We start from the raw sequence: 15,962 nt of genomic DNA on the forward strand, positions 1-15,962 counted from the left end.
ACCTGCATTCTACTTGAATTAAAATGATCCTGGGAAAGAGTGCTCCTTTCCATTTAGGATTAAGCCTTTTTAAATTGTCGCCCTAGGCTGTTATTCTTACTCCGCGGTGCCACAACTGTAGGGATTTCCAAGAAACATCAAAATCACAATGCTAAATGATAAGCGAGAAGACACTACTGTGTGAGGATTATAATGAGCTTCACATTATTTTATGTATTTATGTACAAACCATGCAAAGTATATTTTAGTCTCCATTTTTATTGCATATTTATTATGAATAATTTTTTTGTTCTGGGTTAAATAACAGACTGACCCAAATGTCTTGCAAATATTATGACTGTTATGCCGAAAGTTTAAATAAATGAAACATTTCCTTCTTTTGTACTGCAGAATAGTCTTTTTTTTCTTTCTACAAGAAAGTGTGTTCACTATATAGACTGTGTTTTGGATTTTGCATTTGACATATAAGACCCATTTTCTTTTCACATTCCCTTAAATGAATAAAAGCATTGTAATGAACTAAAAATGACACAAAACCAAAATGCCACCCAGGCTGCTCTCCCTGGTGATTTGTTCCTGGGAATATAGTTGAAGCCGGCTGGAGAGTGATTAACTGTTTCCTTTACAGGGGGTTCCTTCAATTCTTGTCCTAAAAGAAAGAGCCTTGAAGAGGGTCATTCTATTAATATGTATTAAGATGTAAAGAGCCAAAGAGCCAATTTTAATATTCCAAACAATTCTGGTGCATAAGCGATCATCAGCACCTTCCTGTTCTCATGATAGCCCTCCTTTGAAAACCGTGTTCTTGGCGATGCAATTGCCCCAGGGGAGAGGAACAAGAGGAGGAATAAAAAATGCAAATGAGAGAGTAGAGCAAATGATGGAAAATTGATTCATTCAACTTCACCTGGCGCTCAGGCAACTCACCCTTAGGAAGGCTCGCCGCTCAAATGCATGGCCCATTATGTCTCCTCCCACCCCATCACCACACTATTCAAACACTTGTTTTGCAAACCACCAACCGCGGCTCCAAGTAGAGACAAAACTAGATGGCGAATGACCAGTTGCAGCCTGCATCTGAAGCCTACCAGATACTTCTTCAGACGTCTGTACAGGAGGCAAAATAAACAACACGTAAATAAAACGGTGGAGGCGTGTAGACATTTATCCTCTTTTCCCCCTTCTCTATGGACAGCAACGGTAGCTTTTCCTCATTTCTTCCCATCACTTACCCAAACTTGCTACGAGGGGGACCTTGACAAGGAATAAATGCATTAAGAAGGCAGAACGAATCAAAAGTTTAGAACCCGCACTCTTGCCCCATCGCCATGCAGGAGGCAGTGCAGGAAGCCTGACCTCGGTAGCCCGCACAGTGGTCCTGACAAAGCCTGTTTCGAGCCTGAACAAATAAGATGCTAATTGCAGTCTGGCTCTGATCAAAAACAAAACCAAAACAACAACAACAAAAACAAAAAGACCCAACTATTGTTCCAGCCGCTAGCCAGAGGCAAGCAGCAGCGGGAGGTGAGAGGTGGCCCCTCAGCTGCAGACTGGATCAATGCTAAATCCCGGTGCTGAATGACAGCTCCCCCGCTGCGTCAGGTCCGCACTGAAAGGCCGAAAGAGAAGGGCGATCGAGTCCGGCGACTTCCTCCGAGTCGCCTTCCCGTCCTCCGCGCCCCCCTGCCTCTCCTCCAGGGGACTTTCTCCTACAGTTGGTGGCCACCAAGCCTCAAGCGGTGGGAACTGAGGATGAGAAAACCTCCCAGCCGAAGAAAAGACCGGTTTTCCGGACGTGCTCGGGTTTCGAGTAGCGGGGCGCGCGGGCACGGCTGGGAGCCCCGGGAAGCCCGCTCCCGCCCTCCTCGCTCCCGCGCCCGTCCGTGGAGGGGGTGGGGGAGTGGGAGGGGGGGGTGAGGTGGGGGGGGGAGAAGGGAGGCCGGACTCCAGCCCCAGCGCAGCGCTCCGCCGGGGACGGGCGCGCGCCCCCACGAGCACGCGCCTGGGGGCCGGGGTTGGTGGGGGGGGGGGAGGGAGGGAAGGTTTGCCGGGCGGAGGGTGCGCGCCGAGGAGCGCGCGGCCCCCTTCGCGCGCAGCCCCGGGGAGAGCGAGCGCCGCGCGCCGGCGCGCACGCCCGCCACCCAGCTTTACTATATCGCGCCCTCGCGCGCCTCCCTCCTCGCCGGGCATTCAAACAGCTTTCCGACGTCGCCCAGGCAGCCCAGGATTTTCGCCCCAGCTCCTCCGCCGCGCTCCGTCCATCAGCAGTACCTGGCGGGGAGGAGGGCCAGGGAGGAGGGCGCACAGAGCAGCCGGGCTCCAGCTCCAGCCTCGCCACCGGCCGGGAGCACTCCTGCCACCAGCCCGCCGCCCAACCCGCCGCCTCGGCCGCCGGCGGCGGCCACTTCTCAGCGCTTTTTTGGGCTTCTTGGCCAATCCGTTTGTTGGGGGGGTGGTGGGTTTGGGAAAACACATCTGCGCTCTTAATCCACTTCCATTTTTTTTTTTTTGGTTTGTTGTTGTTTTTTTTTTGTTTGTTGTTTCTGTCGAGTCTCCCTTCAGGGGGCCTCTCCCCGCCTCTCCTTTGGAGGCTTCATTCACTTGGATAAGGCGCAAGGCTCTGGCCACTGGATACCCCCCTTTTATTATCTCCCCCCCCTTTTTTTGCTTCTCTTATGCGTGCATTTTTCCCCCAATAATAAATCCTGATATTTGAAGCTGAGCCGGGGGAAAAATGGGCAACGGTGATTGGGACCGAAGGGGAGTCTCTCCGTCACTGTTGTTGGGACCTGTGCCTGTGCTGGTGTCTTAGATCAAAAGCCTGCCGGAGCTTTCGGAGTGGAAGGTAAGAAAGGGGGCCTAAGGGTCACCTCTGTCTTCTGGGGTCGCCCTGGAGAGGCTTAGGCTCAGTTTTGGGGGGAGGGAAGTCAAGGCTGTTGCTGGTGGAGGGAGAGATTCTGAGCTTACTTAAACGCCGCAGTTGAAAAGTTAAGAGAAGTCTGGTTTTGAAGAGGTGTGCTGGATGGAAAGGAACAGGGAGAGAGACCCAGAAAATCTAGTAACTCGTGCGTGATTGAGATAATTTTAGCGGTGGTGGTGATGGTGGTGGTGGTGGGGGCAGGTTAAAAGGAAGTTAGGATAGAGTAGGACAGGGTCTTCTATTGGGGGAAAAAATCAGTGGAGTGATGGCGCCGTCTATGTTCGGCTAAACTAAAGTGTCACCCAGAAGATCAGTTTTGAGAATAGCTAAACTCAGTGCTGGTTTACCTCCCAGCAAGAGCCACATAAATAAATACATAAATAAATACAACATCCTGGAAACCTCGGTGACCATCCCTTAGCCAAACCCCTGGCCCATTATTTTCCTTAGACAGACATACAGTTGTTTGAACAGGCCCTGCAGTGGAGGGGGGGGGGGCAGTTCAATGATTCATATTTATTATTATTTAGGAAAAAAAAATCAAGACTTCGCACACCAAGACTGATTAAAAATAAAGAGCGTTGCATGAAGGGTGCCTGCTCAGGAGACATGGGCAAGCAGCTGTTTCCCACTCTTTCCGATCACTGATAAGCACAGTATTGCAGACATTCATTGTCAAATAAATGGAAGCAGAAGTATCGATTTTATAAGGAAAAGAAATACGACCTCCTTTTGAAGTTCCTGATTATAAAATGAAGCCCCCTTTCATGGTTGGAATTCCTAATTTAGACACTTACTGTCACATTGGCTTTCAACGCCTACACTCTATCCTGAAGAACACTGCGCAGACCTGCATTGCCTGCAAAGTGCTACAGCACACACACACACACACACACACACACACACACACACACACACACACACACACACGGATGACATTGTTTCCAGATTTTTGTAAAACACACATTTTAAGCTCTAAAAGAACATTGCCTTTATTTATTTATTTTTTTTTCGACTGGAAAAGGCATTACTCATTGAGCTGTGTGTTTGAAAGAGAAAACGCTATTCCGGTAGTCCTATCAGCTCTGGTGTTATTTTAAACTGCTGCTGTATAGAGATTTACACTCGGGGCTGTTTGGCCTCTGTCAAGACATAGTATGTGAATCATGATCTGTAAAATGCAGATCTGTTCAGGGACTTTGGCCACCGGATTGGGAGTGCATGCGTTGGTGTGTTATGCAATGGCAAAGAAGGTTTTATGCTTTGGTTCAGAGAGGACCAGACAGAGAAGGCATGAAAACTCTTAACTGTCTGTATGTCTGTCTGGATATCTGTGCTTAGAGAACAGTGCAAGGGACTTCAGCCTAAAGCCTTTTAAAATTAAGTTGACATCACTTTCATCAGCTCAAAGGCTGGAGGGAAAAAAAAAAAGCACTGTCATTTATTCTGAGAAATATTCTTAAAGGTTAAAGCTGAAAAATATTCAAGTTATTTTGGGATAACAACTTATAGAGGTAAATATAATCAAGGATGCTTTGGTTGTGGGTAAAAATAAATAAAAAAGAAGAGCTCTGGAGCACTTGTTTGAAAGGCAGAAATTCAGTAATTGAAATCAAGTAGGGGAAAAAGATGCTAATTTTTTTCATCTACCATGTGTAAATCCTCATTTACAATAGATAATATTAGATAAAACAACCAGTTTAAAAAGAAAATCCAAAAACTGAAGCAAGCTCAGTTACTGCAGTTCTGGGATTTTTCCCCCCCTGACATCGCCTTTGGATACAGATACTAATACAGTGATCCAGTTTATGCATCCCAGGAGGGCATGTCCTATGAAATGACTGCCTCAAATCTTGTACTCAGTGGTGATGCTGAACATCAAGACTTTCCTGTGTATCTACCCATCCATGCCCTTTCCCAGATGATGGCTTTAAAATCCTATGAATCCACACAAATGCCCACGTTTTTGCCCAGGAATTTCTCATCAGTTCACATGGTGGCCCCCTGCAAAGGCAAGTAGGGGCATTTGGGAGACGGTATTCCATCTGGAGCAAATGATCATTTGTGCTTTAAATCTCTGGCTACAATTTATCATGATTACTTTTCACATTTAAGAGAAAAGAAATAATGTGATGACAGCTGCTTCCAGATTATCAGATTAGATTCTGTGTGTGGTGGTGTTTACTGCAGGCAGCAGATGAGGAAGAGGAAAGGTTGGGTAGCTTGAGTCAGTATCTCAGCAATTGACATGTAGGTTACTTAGAAAAAAAAAAAGAAACATTTTCCCACTTCACTTGATAGAATGATAATGGATGTGCAGGAAATCCTGGTGGATGAATTAGGACATAACTATTAATAATCTATTAAATGTTATTTTTAAATTGAAATGTTGAGAATTTGTCCATCACCAGTAACCACGCGAGGGCGCTGTTCACACAGCAACTGATAATTTCCCAGCGTTATAAAATAAAAATCACCTGCCCTTCTTTTAAAAAGGGCTTTTTTACGGAAATCTTGAAAACAGCTGGCTGCAATATTGGGCGGGTTTTGTTTTCTCAATGCCTGTGGTCCTCTGCTTGCATTTCACTTCCGCTGCCATTTTTACAGGCCAAATGACATAGGATGAAGGCTGTTCGTACCCTGCTGATTTATATATTTTCCACCTATCTCCTGGTTATGTTTGGATTTAATGCTGCCCAAGACTTCTGGTGTTCAACTTTGGTGAAGGGAGTCATTTATGGATCCTATTCTGTAAGTGAAATGTTTCCCAAAAACTTTACAAACTGCACTTGGACGCTGGAAAATCCAGATCCAACCAAATATAGCATTTACCTGAAATTTTCCAAAAAGGACCTTAGCTGCTCTAACTTTTCCCTTCTGGCTTATCAGTTTGATCATTTTTCCCATGAAAAAATAAAGGATCTTTTGAGAAAGAACCATTCTATAATGCAACTCTGCAGTTCCAAGAATGCTTTCGTTTTTCTACAGTATGATAAAAATTTTATTCAGATACGTCGGGTATTTCCAACTGATTTTCCGGGATTACAGAAAAAGGGCGAAGAAGATCAGAAATCTTTTTTTGAGTTTTTGGTACTGAACAAGGTGAGCCCAAGCCAGTTCGGTTGCCACGTCTTATGCACTTGGTTGGAGAGTTGCCTAAAATCGGAAAATGGGAGAACAGAGTCCTGTGGAATCATGTACACAAAGTGCACCTGCCCTCAGCATTTGGGAGAGTGGGGGATTGATGACCAGTCGCTGGTTTTGTTGAACAACGTCGTGTTACCCCTGAATGAGCAGACGGAGGGCTGCCTGACTCAGGAGCTGCAAACTACTCAAGTCTGCAATCTGACCCGGGAGGCCAAAAGACCACCCAAAGAAGGTAAGTGCCCAGAGAAAGGGGGAAGTGGGTGCTTGCGGGTGGGGGAGGCTTTGCATGGAAGTAACCCTTGCTGGTTCACTACTTAAGCCTAATAGTGGCTCCTCTATTCTGTCAACTTGGAAGTGATTTGATTTGTGGTCTTCACTGTGGAAGGGCTCTTAAGCTAGGTTTAGCCTTCCTGACATTAGACTAGACAAGCAGAGATGGGCAGCTCAGCAACGTGCTCCAGAAGTATCGGTAGAATATTCAGAAGAGAGATACAGGAATGAAGCCAGTTGGTGTTGGGGGTTGGTAAGGAGGAAAAAGTGTGCTTTTATTCAGGCTTGCAGCCTAGGAAATCTACACATGCTCCTAATGTGAAATGCGTATGCAGACTTCCTCCTGATCAGCAAATGTCCTCTTCCCTTCCTTCCTCTCACCTGTTTCTTAGCCTCTCTCCTCTCCCTGTGACCCCAGGAACCACTCAACAGAAAGCCTACGTGGACTCGGAGACTGCCTGTCTCCGAAGTCAAGAGAGACCATTTTCACCCAGCTCCTTGGTTTTTTTTTTTTTGTGTAGAGTGTTTTGCACAATAAATAAATCCCTGTGCGTGGTCTTTGGCCAGGCCAGAGAAACACATTGGAAGCCACAGCTCCCTGGGTCTCTGCCTCTGAAGTCAGCAGCAGAAGGGAGGGGGTGGCGGCAATTAAGGCACATGCAGATTCTGAACTATGCGAGGTGCTTCTTGCAAGTCTTTTCTCATACTTTCTTGGTCCTTTGTTGATATATTCAGAGAGAGAGAGAGAGAGAGAGAGAGAGAGAGAGAGAGAGAGAGAGAGAGACTCACTCAGAAATGAGCTACTTGTAGGGAAAACAAAACAGTGCAACGGAAATGCAGAGACTCCCAAGTATCACAGTGACTTGTAGCGTTCGCCCATCCTCAGTGGAGGAGCTAGCCAAAGATTTAAGATTGTGCATTTTTTTTTTTTAATAATGTAAGAAAGCATGGCATAGTTTGGGAAAATGACTTTTGCTTGGAAGGTTAATGGCTCTGCTCCGTTCCTTAAAGGACAGAGCCAGTACATACTCTTTCTTGTCTTCCAGCCCTGCAAACCAGTGAGTGTGTTGATTTCTTATGCAGGAAATGTTTTCTGATCGCCACAAAGATCCCAGTCTGTGGAAAGGGACAGCCAAGCTCCAGTCCCCCTTTCCTCTCCCTCCCCCAACAGAAGTTGTCTTTGTGGCCAATATAAAATCGACACGTTGTTGGAGAATTTTCTTTAGGGGTAGCCAAGGCTTTGTAGGAGAGTGGAGCCAGCAAGGGGAAAGGGGAGGGGTAGAGGAGCCTCGACAGCTTAATGCTGTTTCTCTGCTGGCTGCAATTTGGGGGATGGGAATTATGGAAAAGCAATGACACCAGGCAAAAAAAAAAAAAAAAAAAAAAATTGAAAATAAGAGCAGGCTAATGGCAAGGAGAAGGGGTGGAACCTTTTCACAGGTCAGTGTTTGGCTAACAGCAGTGAAGAAAACAAAGTAGTTTTAAATTACAGGAGTTCTCTTCTCTAGTAAAAAATCCCAGAGAAGCACTTACAACTGCAGGGATGGTATTTAACACCATTTAAAACTAATTAGTGTCCCCTAGAATAAGAACTACAGTACACACAGAAACTGTGACGCCACCAGCTCACTAAGGAAACAGCGAACATCAGAAACTGAGCTTGGTGTGTGTGTCTCCTGGTTGTTGAAATGGGAGGTGTAAATGTATTTCCGCCATTGTTCAAATTTGCTAATCAACTTCACCCCTGATCCGACTGAAAGCAGAGAATCAATCTTAGTTTTGCAGCCTGTTTTCAAATGAAAAGTGGCAGAAGAAAAGTTGTGAGCTCATGGTGCGTGGTTTTCAGGGGTGTTGCTGGTGGCAGGCATGGGCTGTGGGTGCAGACAGTGCCGGATGTGTTGAAGCTACAGGAGACATACATTTCATTTGTACATGAGTGGGTTGTAGGCACTGTATTATGAAGCATATGTAAAATACATATTTCTTATTGCTGATCAGCTGTAGAAATGAGAAGGAAATAACTTGCATTGGCAAATACATGTTTATCTTGGGATTTTATGATCTTTATGGAGCCAAACTACTAAGTTTATATAGTAGAGCAGTTTTTTATGCTGTATCAATAAAATTGCACAGTTATGGTACTTTGTAGTCTAAATTTATGCCTTTTCATCATCCAGGTGCCTGGAGTTAGGAAGGCCAGAAGTAGTTCCTCCTGACACATTGTGATTGATGCATTTATAAGTAATTCTTTAAAATATGTATCATAACCTTCCTTGTCTTATTCAGAGAAGGCCTTTTTATTTATTATTGCATTGTAGAAAAGAATGTGAAAATTTAGACTCTTGATTCTGTACCCTTTATGTAAAGTATATTAACTCTTAAATATTTTATATAAGTGACATAAAATACCATGTTAAGAATGATTTATTTAATATTATTTCAAGTAAATCACATAACTGCACCCAGAGATTTAGGTTAATAATTACATACTGAATTGCTGCTCATATTTAATTCAGGGTTTCTTCATTTTATGCAATAACTTGTAATTCTAGTTTATAAGAGGAGGTTTTAAAACTTTCACCTATGCTTACATTATTTGACGATCATACTTTCTATGGAAGAAAATGCTCGACTCTGCTGAAGATGTAAAGAGAATTAATACAACAGTGTCTCCACCACATTCATTGTATACGTAGTGACGAAGGTCAGTCTTGAGCAGATCTTTCCAGATTGCATCATAGAGGTGGCACAAAATTTGTCAGGGGATTCTCCAAACTTAGCAGACACAGCTCCAGACTGTTTTGCATGGTACTGATGTTCATGACAAAAGTATGACAGTTACAACTGTGAATGTGCCCACTTTGGTTAAAAAAAAAAGGAGTCAGCACTGAGCAAAGAGTAGACTCTCAACAGTGGATGTCTGCTCTGAGAGAGGCGTTTAAAAAAATAAATGTAATTCGGCAAACATGCAGAAATTGTTCCCCTTTCTTGTGATACCAACAATTAGAAGCTTGACACACAGCAGATTTCCTGCACTGGTGTGTCACTGAACATCTCCTCTGAGTACATTTAAGAACATTCCTATTTAAAGTGTTTTTGACATAGTTGGGAGTGACATCTGCTTAGAGAAAGTTAGCTATCATTCACTCCTGTTCTTTTCGTTTGTTTGTTTTTTTTTTTTTTAAATCATGGGACTAATTTTAAAAAATGACTCTTTGAAAACAGTGATTTGACAGTTTAGACAGCATTGGGTTTCTAAAATTATAACACACACACACACACACACACACACACACACACACACACAAACTTAACATTGGTATTCACCTGATCTTTGCATGGAATTCTGGGAACAGATCGGCAGCTATTCACAAAATCATTTTCACATTTTCAGAAATATGCTTCATTACTGAAGATGACTCTGGACTATATAGTTAGGATGGACATTTGGCCTGAGATCTTATGTCAGTACTTCATTTAAAATGACAGCATTAAAACAGTTTGTATATCCAAGTAATATAAGAAGCCTTAAAGGAATCTTTGTTTGCTGCTGACATCAATGGCTCTACTTATGTGAAGGGAAGTCAGGATCCCTGTATAGATTCCAGGAAATCAGCACACACTCACCCATTTGTTTTTCCAGACTGGCTATGCTAATCTTGAATATCCCAGCTCCCAAGGGAAGAGTCACAATGTGCCTGGGTAAACTCTAGACTCCAGCTCGTGTGTGTGTGTGTGTGTGTGTGTGTGTGTGTGTGTGTGTGTGTGTGTGTGTGTGTTCGCACATGTTTGTAATCTTGAGGGATTTTCATCTCAGGCACCTTAATTCTTCTCTTGCCAGTTTGCCCTTATATTACTTTTTGACCCACCTTTTCTCTTCCTTCTTTACTCCTTGGGTCTTGAGTATTTTGTGAATTATTGCTATCATTGAACCTTCTTCAGCAGAAGATAAAGTGCATCCATCTTTCCTTGAAGAAACAGATCCTGAAGTTTGTGCGACTTCGGCTGAATACCACAGCACTTTGCAAATACTGTAGTTTGGTTCTAGCACTTAAGTGCTTTGCTGTGTGATTCTTCTACTTATATTTTCTTCTCCTTCTTTGGCAGATTTTGAGTTGAGTAACAAGACGGGGCTTTTGAAATTGTAGCCCAGTCTTAACATAATCTTGGTGACTGCAGGTTGAAATGAACATTAAGTGAACCAAAGAATAAAGTTCTAAAAAGGAAAGATATTAATGTATTAATTGCAGTCAAGAAATACTGATGAGTCACTTTGGAAAAGCAGTCACCTTCTACTTTCTCTTCTATGAGAAGATGAATACCATTCATCATCTTTCCTATTTCATTAATGTATTGTTGAGGTCAGAGACTGATGTCTAGGGCATTCTAATAATGCTTTGAAAAGAACAAGAGGAATACAGGCAACTAAGTATTATTATTTCACCATTTTTGTGTGGACATATGAATGGTAAGCATTACTTGTTAGGTATTACCATCTAGAAGATAATGATAATAAAACTGGTACATTTGTCTTCTTATATCTCTGTGCATCTCTTCAACATCTTGCTATAGTCATAGCATTTCCAAAAACTTCCCTTGCAGAGTTTGATAACACACGCAAAAAAGAATGCTTACTTGTCTTTTAACTCTAAATTAGGAACTATACATATTTATAATGGCAGAAAATTATGAAAAAAAAACTATTAGCCAAAAAATGCCGATTTTTTTTCCTTTTTTCAATTTTAGAAATTTACCAATTTAGGAAATACTTCACATATGCAGTGTTTATGAAAGAAAACTCTTGACAGTGTGGTTTTTGTAAGCAATTGGTTCATAATATTGAGAGACTTGAAAAGTAAGTGAAGTGTGCCTTCATGTCAGGCTTGCACATATAAGGCAGGCAGCATATGATTCAATAGGTCTTTGTGACTGCTGCAGATAAATGTATTAAAATTATGTTGCCTCAGAAATTAAGGTAGGCGTTTTACTTCCCTAACGGTTGAGCTCCATGCATCCTTTAATTTATTGTATTTCCCAGTTTAAGGGATTATATTGTTAGTCATTTTTTGAGATAGTTATTTTGTGAAATACAGTTTCCTTTAGAATTAACTCGGTCTGTATTGCCTATAAAAGTCATCTGGCTCTTGAATCAAGAATTAGTGTAATTAAAAAATAAATTTTCCTGGGGTTTGGAGATAGCTCAGTCAGTAAAATATTTGCCACATATGACCTGAATTAAATCCCCAGGAACCCTAATAAAAAGCTGGGTTTGGGGGGTTGTAAATCAAGAACTGGGGAAGTGGAGATCTAAGGATTCCTAGCCTACCTGGTAAGTCTACATGCCAATGAGAGATGCTTTGTCAAAAAAACAAAAAGATAAATGACTGTCATACACATGCACCTCCCCCATATAATTACACACACACACACACACACACACACACACACACACACACGCACGCACACCACCTCTTTTTAAAAATAGCATGTGCTAGGCTTTCAGATTATGAATCCAAAAGATCATGAAGCTATCTTTTCATCTGTCCTTTGACCTAAAAATGATATCACTGATCTATTTTTAATTTAATTTCTTTTTACATTTGTAATACTTGGTAATGCTTATTTCTCAGGATATAAGAAAAAATTATATTGAGTATAAAAATAAGGAATGACATTAATGATTGGGTATTTTAGTTTCTATCAATATCTATGAAAAGTTCTCAATTCAGTTTCCTAATGTACTTTTAATGTATCACAGATATATTTTCTTTAATTCATATTAGAGATACATTAAAATGTCTAGATTTGTCGCTTCGTTGAAGTGAAAGCAGAAGTTTGTTGTGCATGGAGCTGAGTTTATAGAATGAGTCAGTCATCTTTGACAAGTAACTAAACTTGACTCATTAAGAAGCTGGGAATTACACCTGTGATAATAGAGTTGTATTCAGTGAGATTGTAACTATCGGTACTTAGCACATTTTTCACGTTATGTTCAAACATTAACAAGTGTTAGTATTTTTTTTCTCTGTCATTGTTCTCCTTTTGGTGGTTCAAAACAGAGTTTATTTTTTTATTGAAACCCACATAGTTCAGAGATTTATGATTGTTGTAAAATATTCTTCTAATGTGATTAACACATTTTATAATATTTTTTTGTGCACAATAATAGACATGATGATTTAGGTTCGAGATAAAGCTAACACCCAGTATTAAACTGAATCTGACTATTGGTCCATATGTTTTCTTTTCTTGTTTTGTTTTGTGATTTTACCTGCATTGGTGTTTTGCCAGGGGTGTTGGGTCCCTTGGAACTGGAGTTACAGATAACTATGAGTTGCCTTGTGGGTGCAGGGAATTGAACCCCAGTACTCTTGAAGAGCAGTCAGTGCTTTTAACGACTGAGCCATCTCTCCATGCCCCAGGTCCATATGTTTTCATTGTTGGTGCTGCCTTTTGTATTTTAATGTCTATAGAAAAGGCTGGACTACACTTTACTCTTTCTTCTTGCTAGGAATACAGAGTAGAAACAAGGAAAAGTGATAACACCAAAGGTGTTAGGCAGGCTACAGCTGGGGCATCACCTGCCATCTTGCTTCGTGTGTGTGTGTGTGTGTGTGTGTGTGTGTGTGTGTGTAAAAGAGTAATACCGCTGGTTTAGAAACATTCTTTCCTTAGTTTATTTATTGATGTATAAATATTTATTTCAAGACTAGTTGTACACTGAGTACTTGGCTGTAATGTGTTGTGTGTGAAATTCTTTCTTTAGTGAATGTAGCCCTGTAAGAAAAAAACAAAAAAAAAACAAAAAAAAAAAGCACGCAAACAACCCAAACAAGCAAGGAATTCTGTTGGAAATTTTAAGAAAAGTTTCTATTATTTCTATGTGGATATGGTTGAAATTCTGAATGAACAAAACACAATTCAAATAAATACTGTGAATTGTAATGTATAAAGTATGGCAGGGGAGTTGCTTTCCTTTATGATAAATGGGCCATCAGCATGTACAGCATGGAAGTCTTACAAACTATGCATTGTAAGTGAAATAATTTTTCACTGGGACACATTTTCATTAAGGTTTAAAATCTGCTTGTAGTACAGTATTGTTCCTTACAGCTGCAGTGGTTTTGATTGTTGAGTAGAGTTCTATTTATATAACATCAGCGTGTGGAATTCTGTTTATCTGGTTGTTTATCCTATCTTTAAAATTTTCTTGTTACACGGTCATTTCAAAGATTCTCTTTAAATCATGGAGATTTTTGAAATCCCTTAAAACTCTTATTCCTTAAATAATCATAGGGAATTGGTAATATCTTAGATTTAATTATTTGAACTTGTCTATGAATTTAGGACATTTAATAAAGGACCATTCAGCCTCATGAGTGTGTGTACATTTTCAATTCAATGAAGAAAAGACAGCATCTTTAGATTTCTGTATTGATGGAGGCATGACTAATACTTCAGATAGATCAAGCTAGCGGGGTATGACTCATCTCAGCCTGGAAAGCTGTCCTTTGGATATCTTTGCTTATAAGCAATCAAGCTATTTAAGTTAAATTGTTTCCAAGTATTTTAAATTTTGCTGCATTGTACAAAATGAAGATTATATTTGGAGGTTTGCCTTGCAAAGGAGTTCTCTTCAAATGCCAAAGGATTCTCTTTCAAATCTGTTTCCAGTCATGTAGAGGAAAAGTATGGCTTTGTTGGCATTACTTTCACTGAAGTATGACCGGTTTTAGTAGGACGATGAGCCTCTCTCCAACTCCTTACATCTTCAAATATTGTTAAGAAAATAAAGTGGATTTAGTTTTTTTTTTCAAGACAAGGTCTCTCTGTGTAGTTTGGAGCCTGTTCTGGAACTCTCTCTGTAGACCAGGCTGGCCTGGAACTCACAGAGATCTGCCTGCCTCTGCCTCCGGAGTGCTGGGATTAAAGGTGAGCCCCACCATCGCCCGGCTTGTTCTAGTTTTTATTTGAAGATTTTCAACTTTTTTAAAAGTAAAATTATAAAATGTTCTCTGTATAATTCCATTACATGCTCCATTTATAGTTTTTAAGTTGTGATCCAAGAGTTCTATCATTATCCGAGAACAACCCGGTTTCCTAGTTATGAAAGATTGATCATTTATCTTCAGTGAGTAAATACAGTTCATGAAATAACACATGCATAGGAAGTATAATGTTTAAAACCAGTTGAATAGATAGGAGTTCTTTGTTAGGCCATACATCTTTGCTATCATCCCCCCACCTCAATTTAGCACAAACTAGAGTCGTCTGGGAGGAGGAAAGCTCAGCTGAGGAGTTGTCTCCATCAGGTTGGCCGGTGGCCATGTCTGTGGGGGCATTTTCTTGGTTAGTGATTTATATGTGACGTCCTACCCCACGGTGGCTGGCACCCAACACCCGGACAGGTGGCCCCAGATGTGTAAGAAAGCAAGCTGAAAAGAAAGGAAAAAAAAAAAAGGAGCAAGCAAGCTGAGCTAGCCATCGGCAACGAGGCAGCAAGCCCATATGGAATGCTCCTTGTGGAATTCTGTCTCCAGATTCCTGCTTGAGGTCCTTCCTGCCTTGACTTCCCTCAGTGATGAACTATAACCTGGAAGAAGTGTAAGAAGAAATATGCCCTGTCCTCCTCAAAGGTGCTTCTCGACAGTGTTTTATCACAGCATTACAGAAAGCAGAGAAGAACACTGTCACTTAGTTTTGTATTTGAAATTACCTTATACAATGGAAGGCAAACAGTGTTTGCATTATGTGAAATGAAATCACTGACTGGGTGACCTAATCCTAAAATATAATATTCCCAGACTTTTTTTTAGATCATAGGTTTCTTTGGAAACTGAAAATTGTTTGGAAGAAAATAGCGGGAACTTGGGCATGGGAATGGTATTCCAGGGTCAACGGGACAAGATTACACTGTTGTAAATACATGTGGGCATTAATCGCAAAGCAAAGGGAATTTGGACTCCGGCAGAGAAAGTTACAAGGGTGAAAAGACTTTTTGAAAATTAATATGAGTAAATGACAAAGTGACACAGAAAAGCTTGCCCTTCTGAAAAAATTTTCCCAATGATCCTTTTCAGGCGAATTTTTGAAAACAAACTGATAAACTTTGGAAAAACACCTTCATTTCTACACTGGCATGTCGAAAACGTAATAATTTAATTTACATTGTACGCTTTGAATGTTTAAAGACTCTTTGTTTGGCTGAGCAGCGGTGGCGCACGCCTTTAATCCCAGCACTCGGGGAGGCAGATCCAGGCAGATCTCTGTTAGTTCGAGGCCAGCCTGGTCTACAGAGCCAGATCCAGGACAGGCACCAAAACAACACAGAGAAACACTGTCTCGAAAAACCAAAAAAAAAAAAAAAAAAAAAAAGAAATAAAAGGACTCTTTGTTTACAGAAATAAAGAAGTAAAGCAAATAAACATTTCGTGTGTTAAAAGAATACAGCAAGCCCTCGCAATCTAGAAGTGCAAGCTGATAGCTCTCTCCTGCAGGCACTGCCTATTTGGGCAATGACAGTGTGAGGTGCATCCTATTTATACCAATATTGTGTGGCCTAAATACTATGATTTATCAGACAAACAGATAACAGTAATATAACTGAACAAAATGTAATGCACAG

General features: G+C 41.2%; 1 protein-coding gene across 4 annotated transcripts in view; it reads left to right on the forward strand.

Annotated features, from left to right (window-relative positions):
• The first annotated feature begins 2,097 nt into the window (after positions 1–2,097).
• Adgrb3 (adhesion G protein-coupled receptor B3) overlaps positions 2,098–15,962 on the forward strand; it is a 728,503-nt gene continuing 714,638 nt past the window's right edge. For 3 of the 4 annotated variants that reach the window (XM_052745256.1, XM_052745257.1, XM_052745259.1), the window contains exons 1-2: positions 2,099–2,845; positions 5,528–6,299. In XM_052745256.1, coding sequence (XP_052601216.1) covers positions 5,543–6,299 — 757 coding nt within the window. In that variant the 5' untranslated portion in view covers positions 2,099–2,845; positions 5,528–5,542. Of the gene's footprint in view, positions 2,846–5,527; positions 6,300–15,962 lie in introns of all 4 variants that reach the window. The other variant, XM_052745258.1, reaches the window with a different exon arrangement.

This window comes from Peromyscus californicus, unplaced genomic scaffold (genome assembly GCF_007827085.1).
Source record: "Peromyscus californicus insignis strain IS unplaced genomic scaffold, ASM782708v3 Scaffold_19__1_contigs__length_69161282, whole genome shotgun sequence".
In the NCBI taxonomy this organism is placed as follows: Eukaryota; Metazoa; Chordata; class Mammalia; order Rodentia; family Cricetidae; genus Peromyscus; species Peromyscus californicus.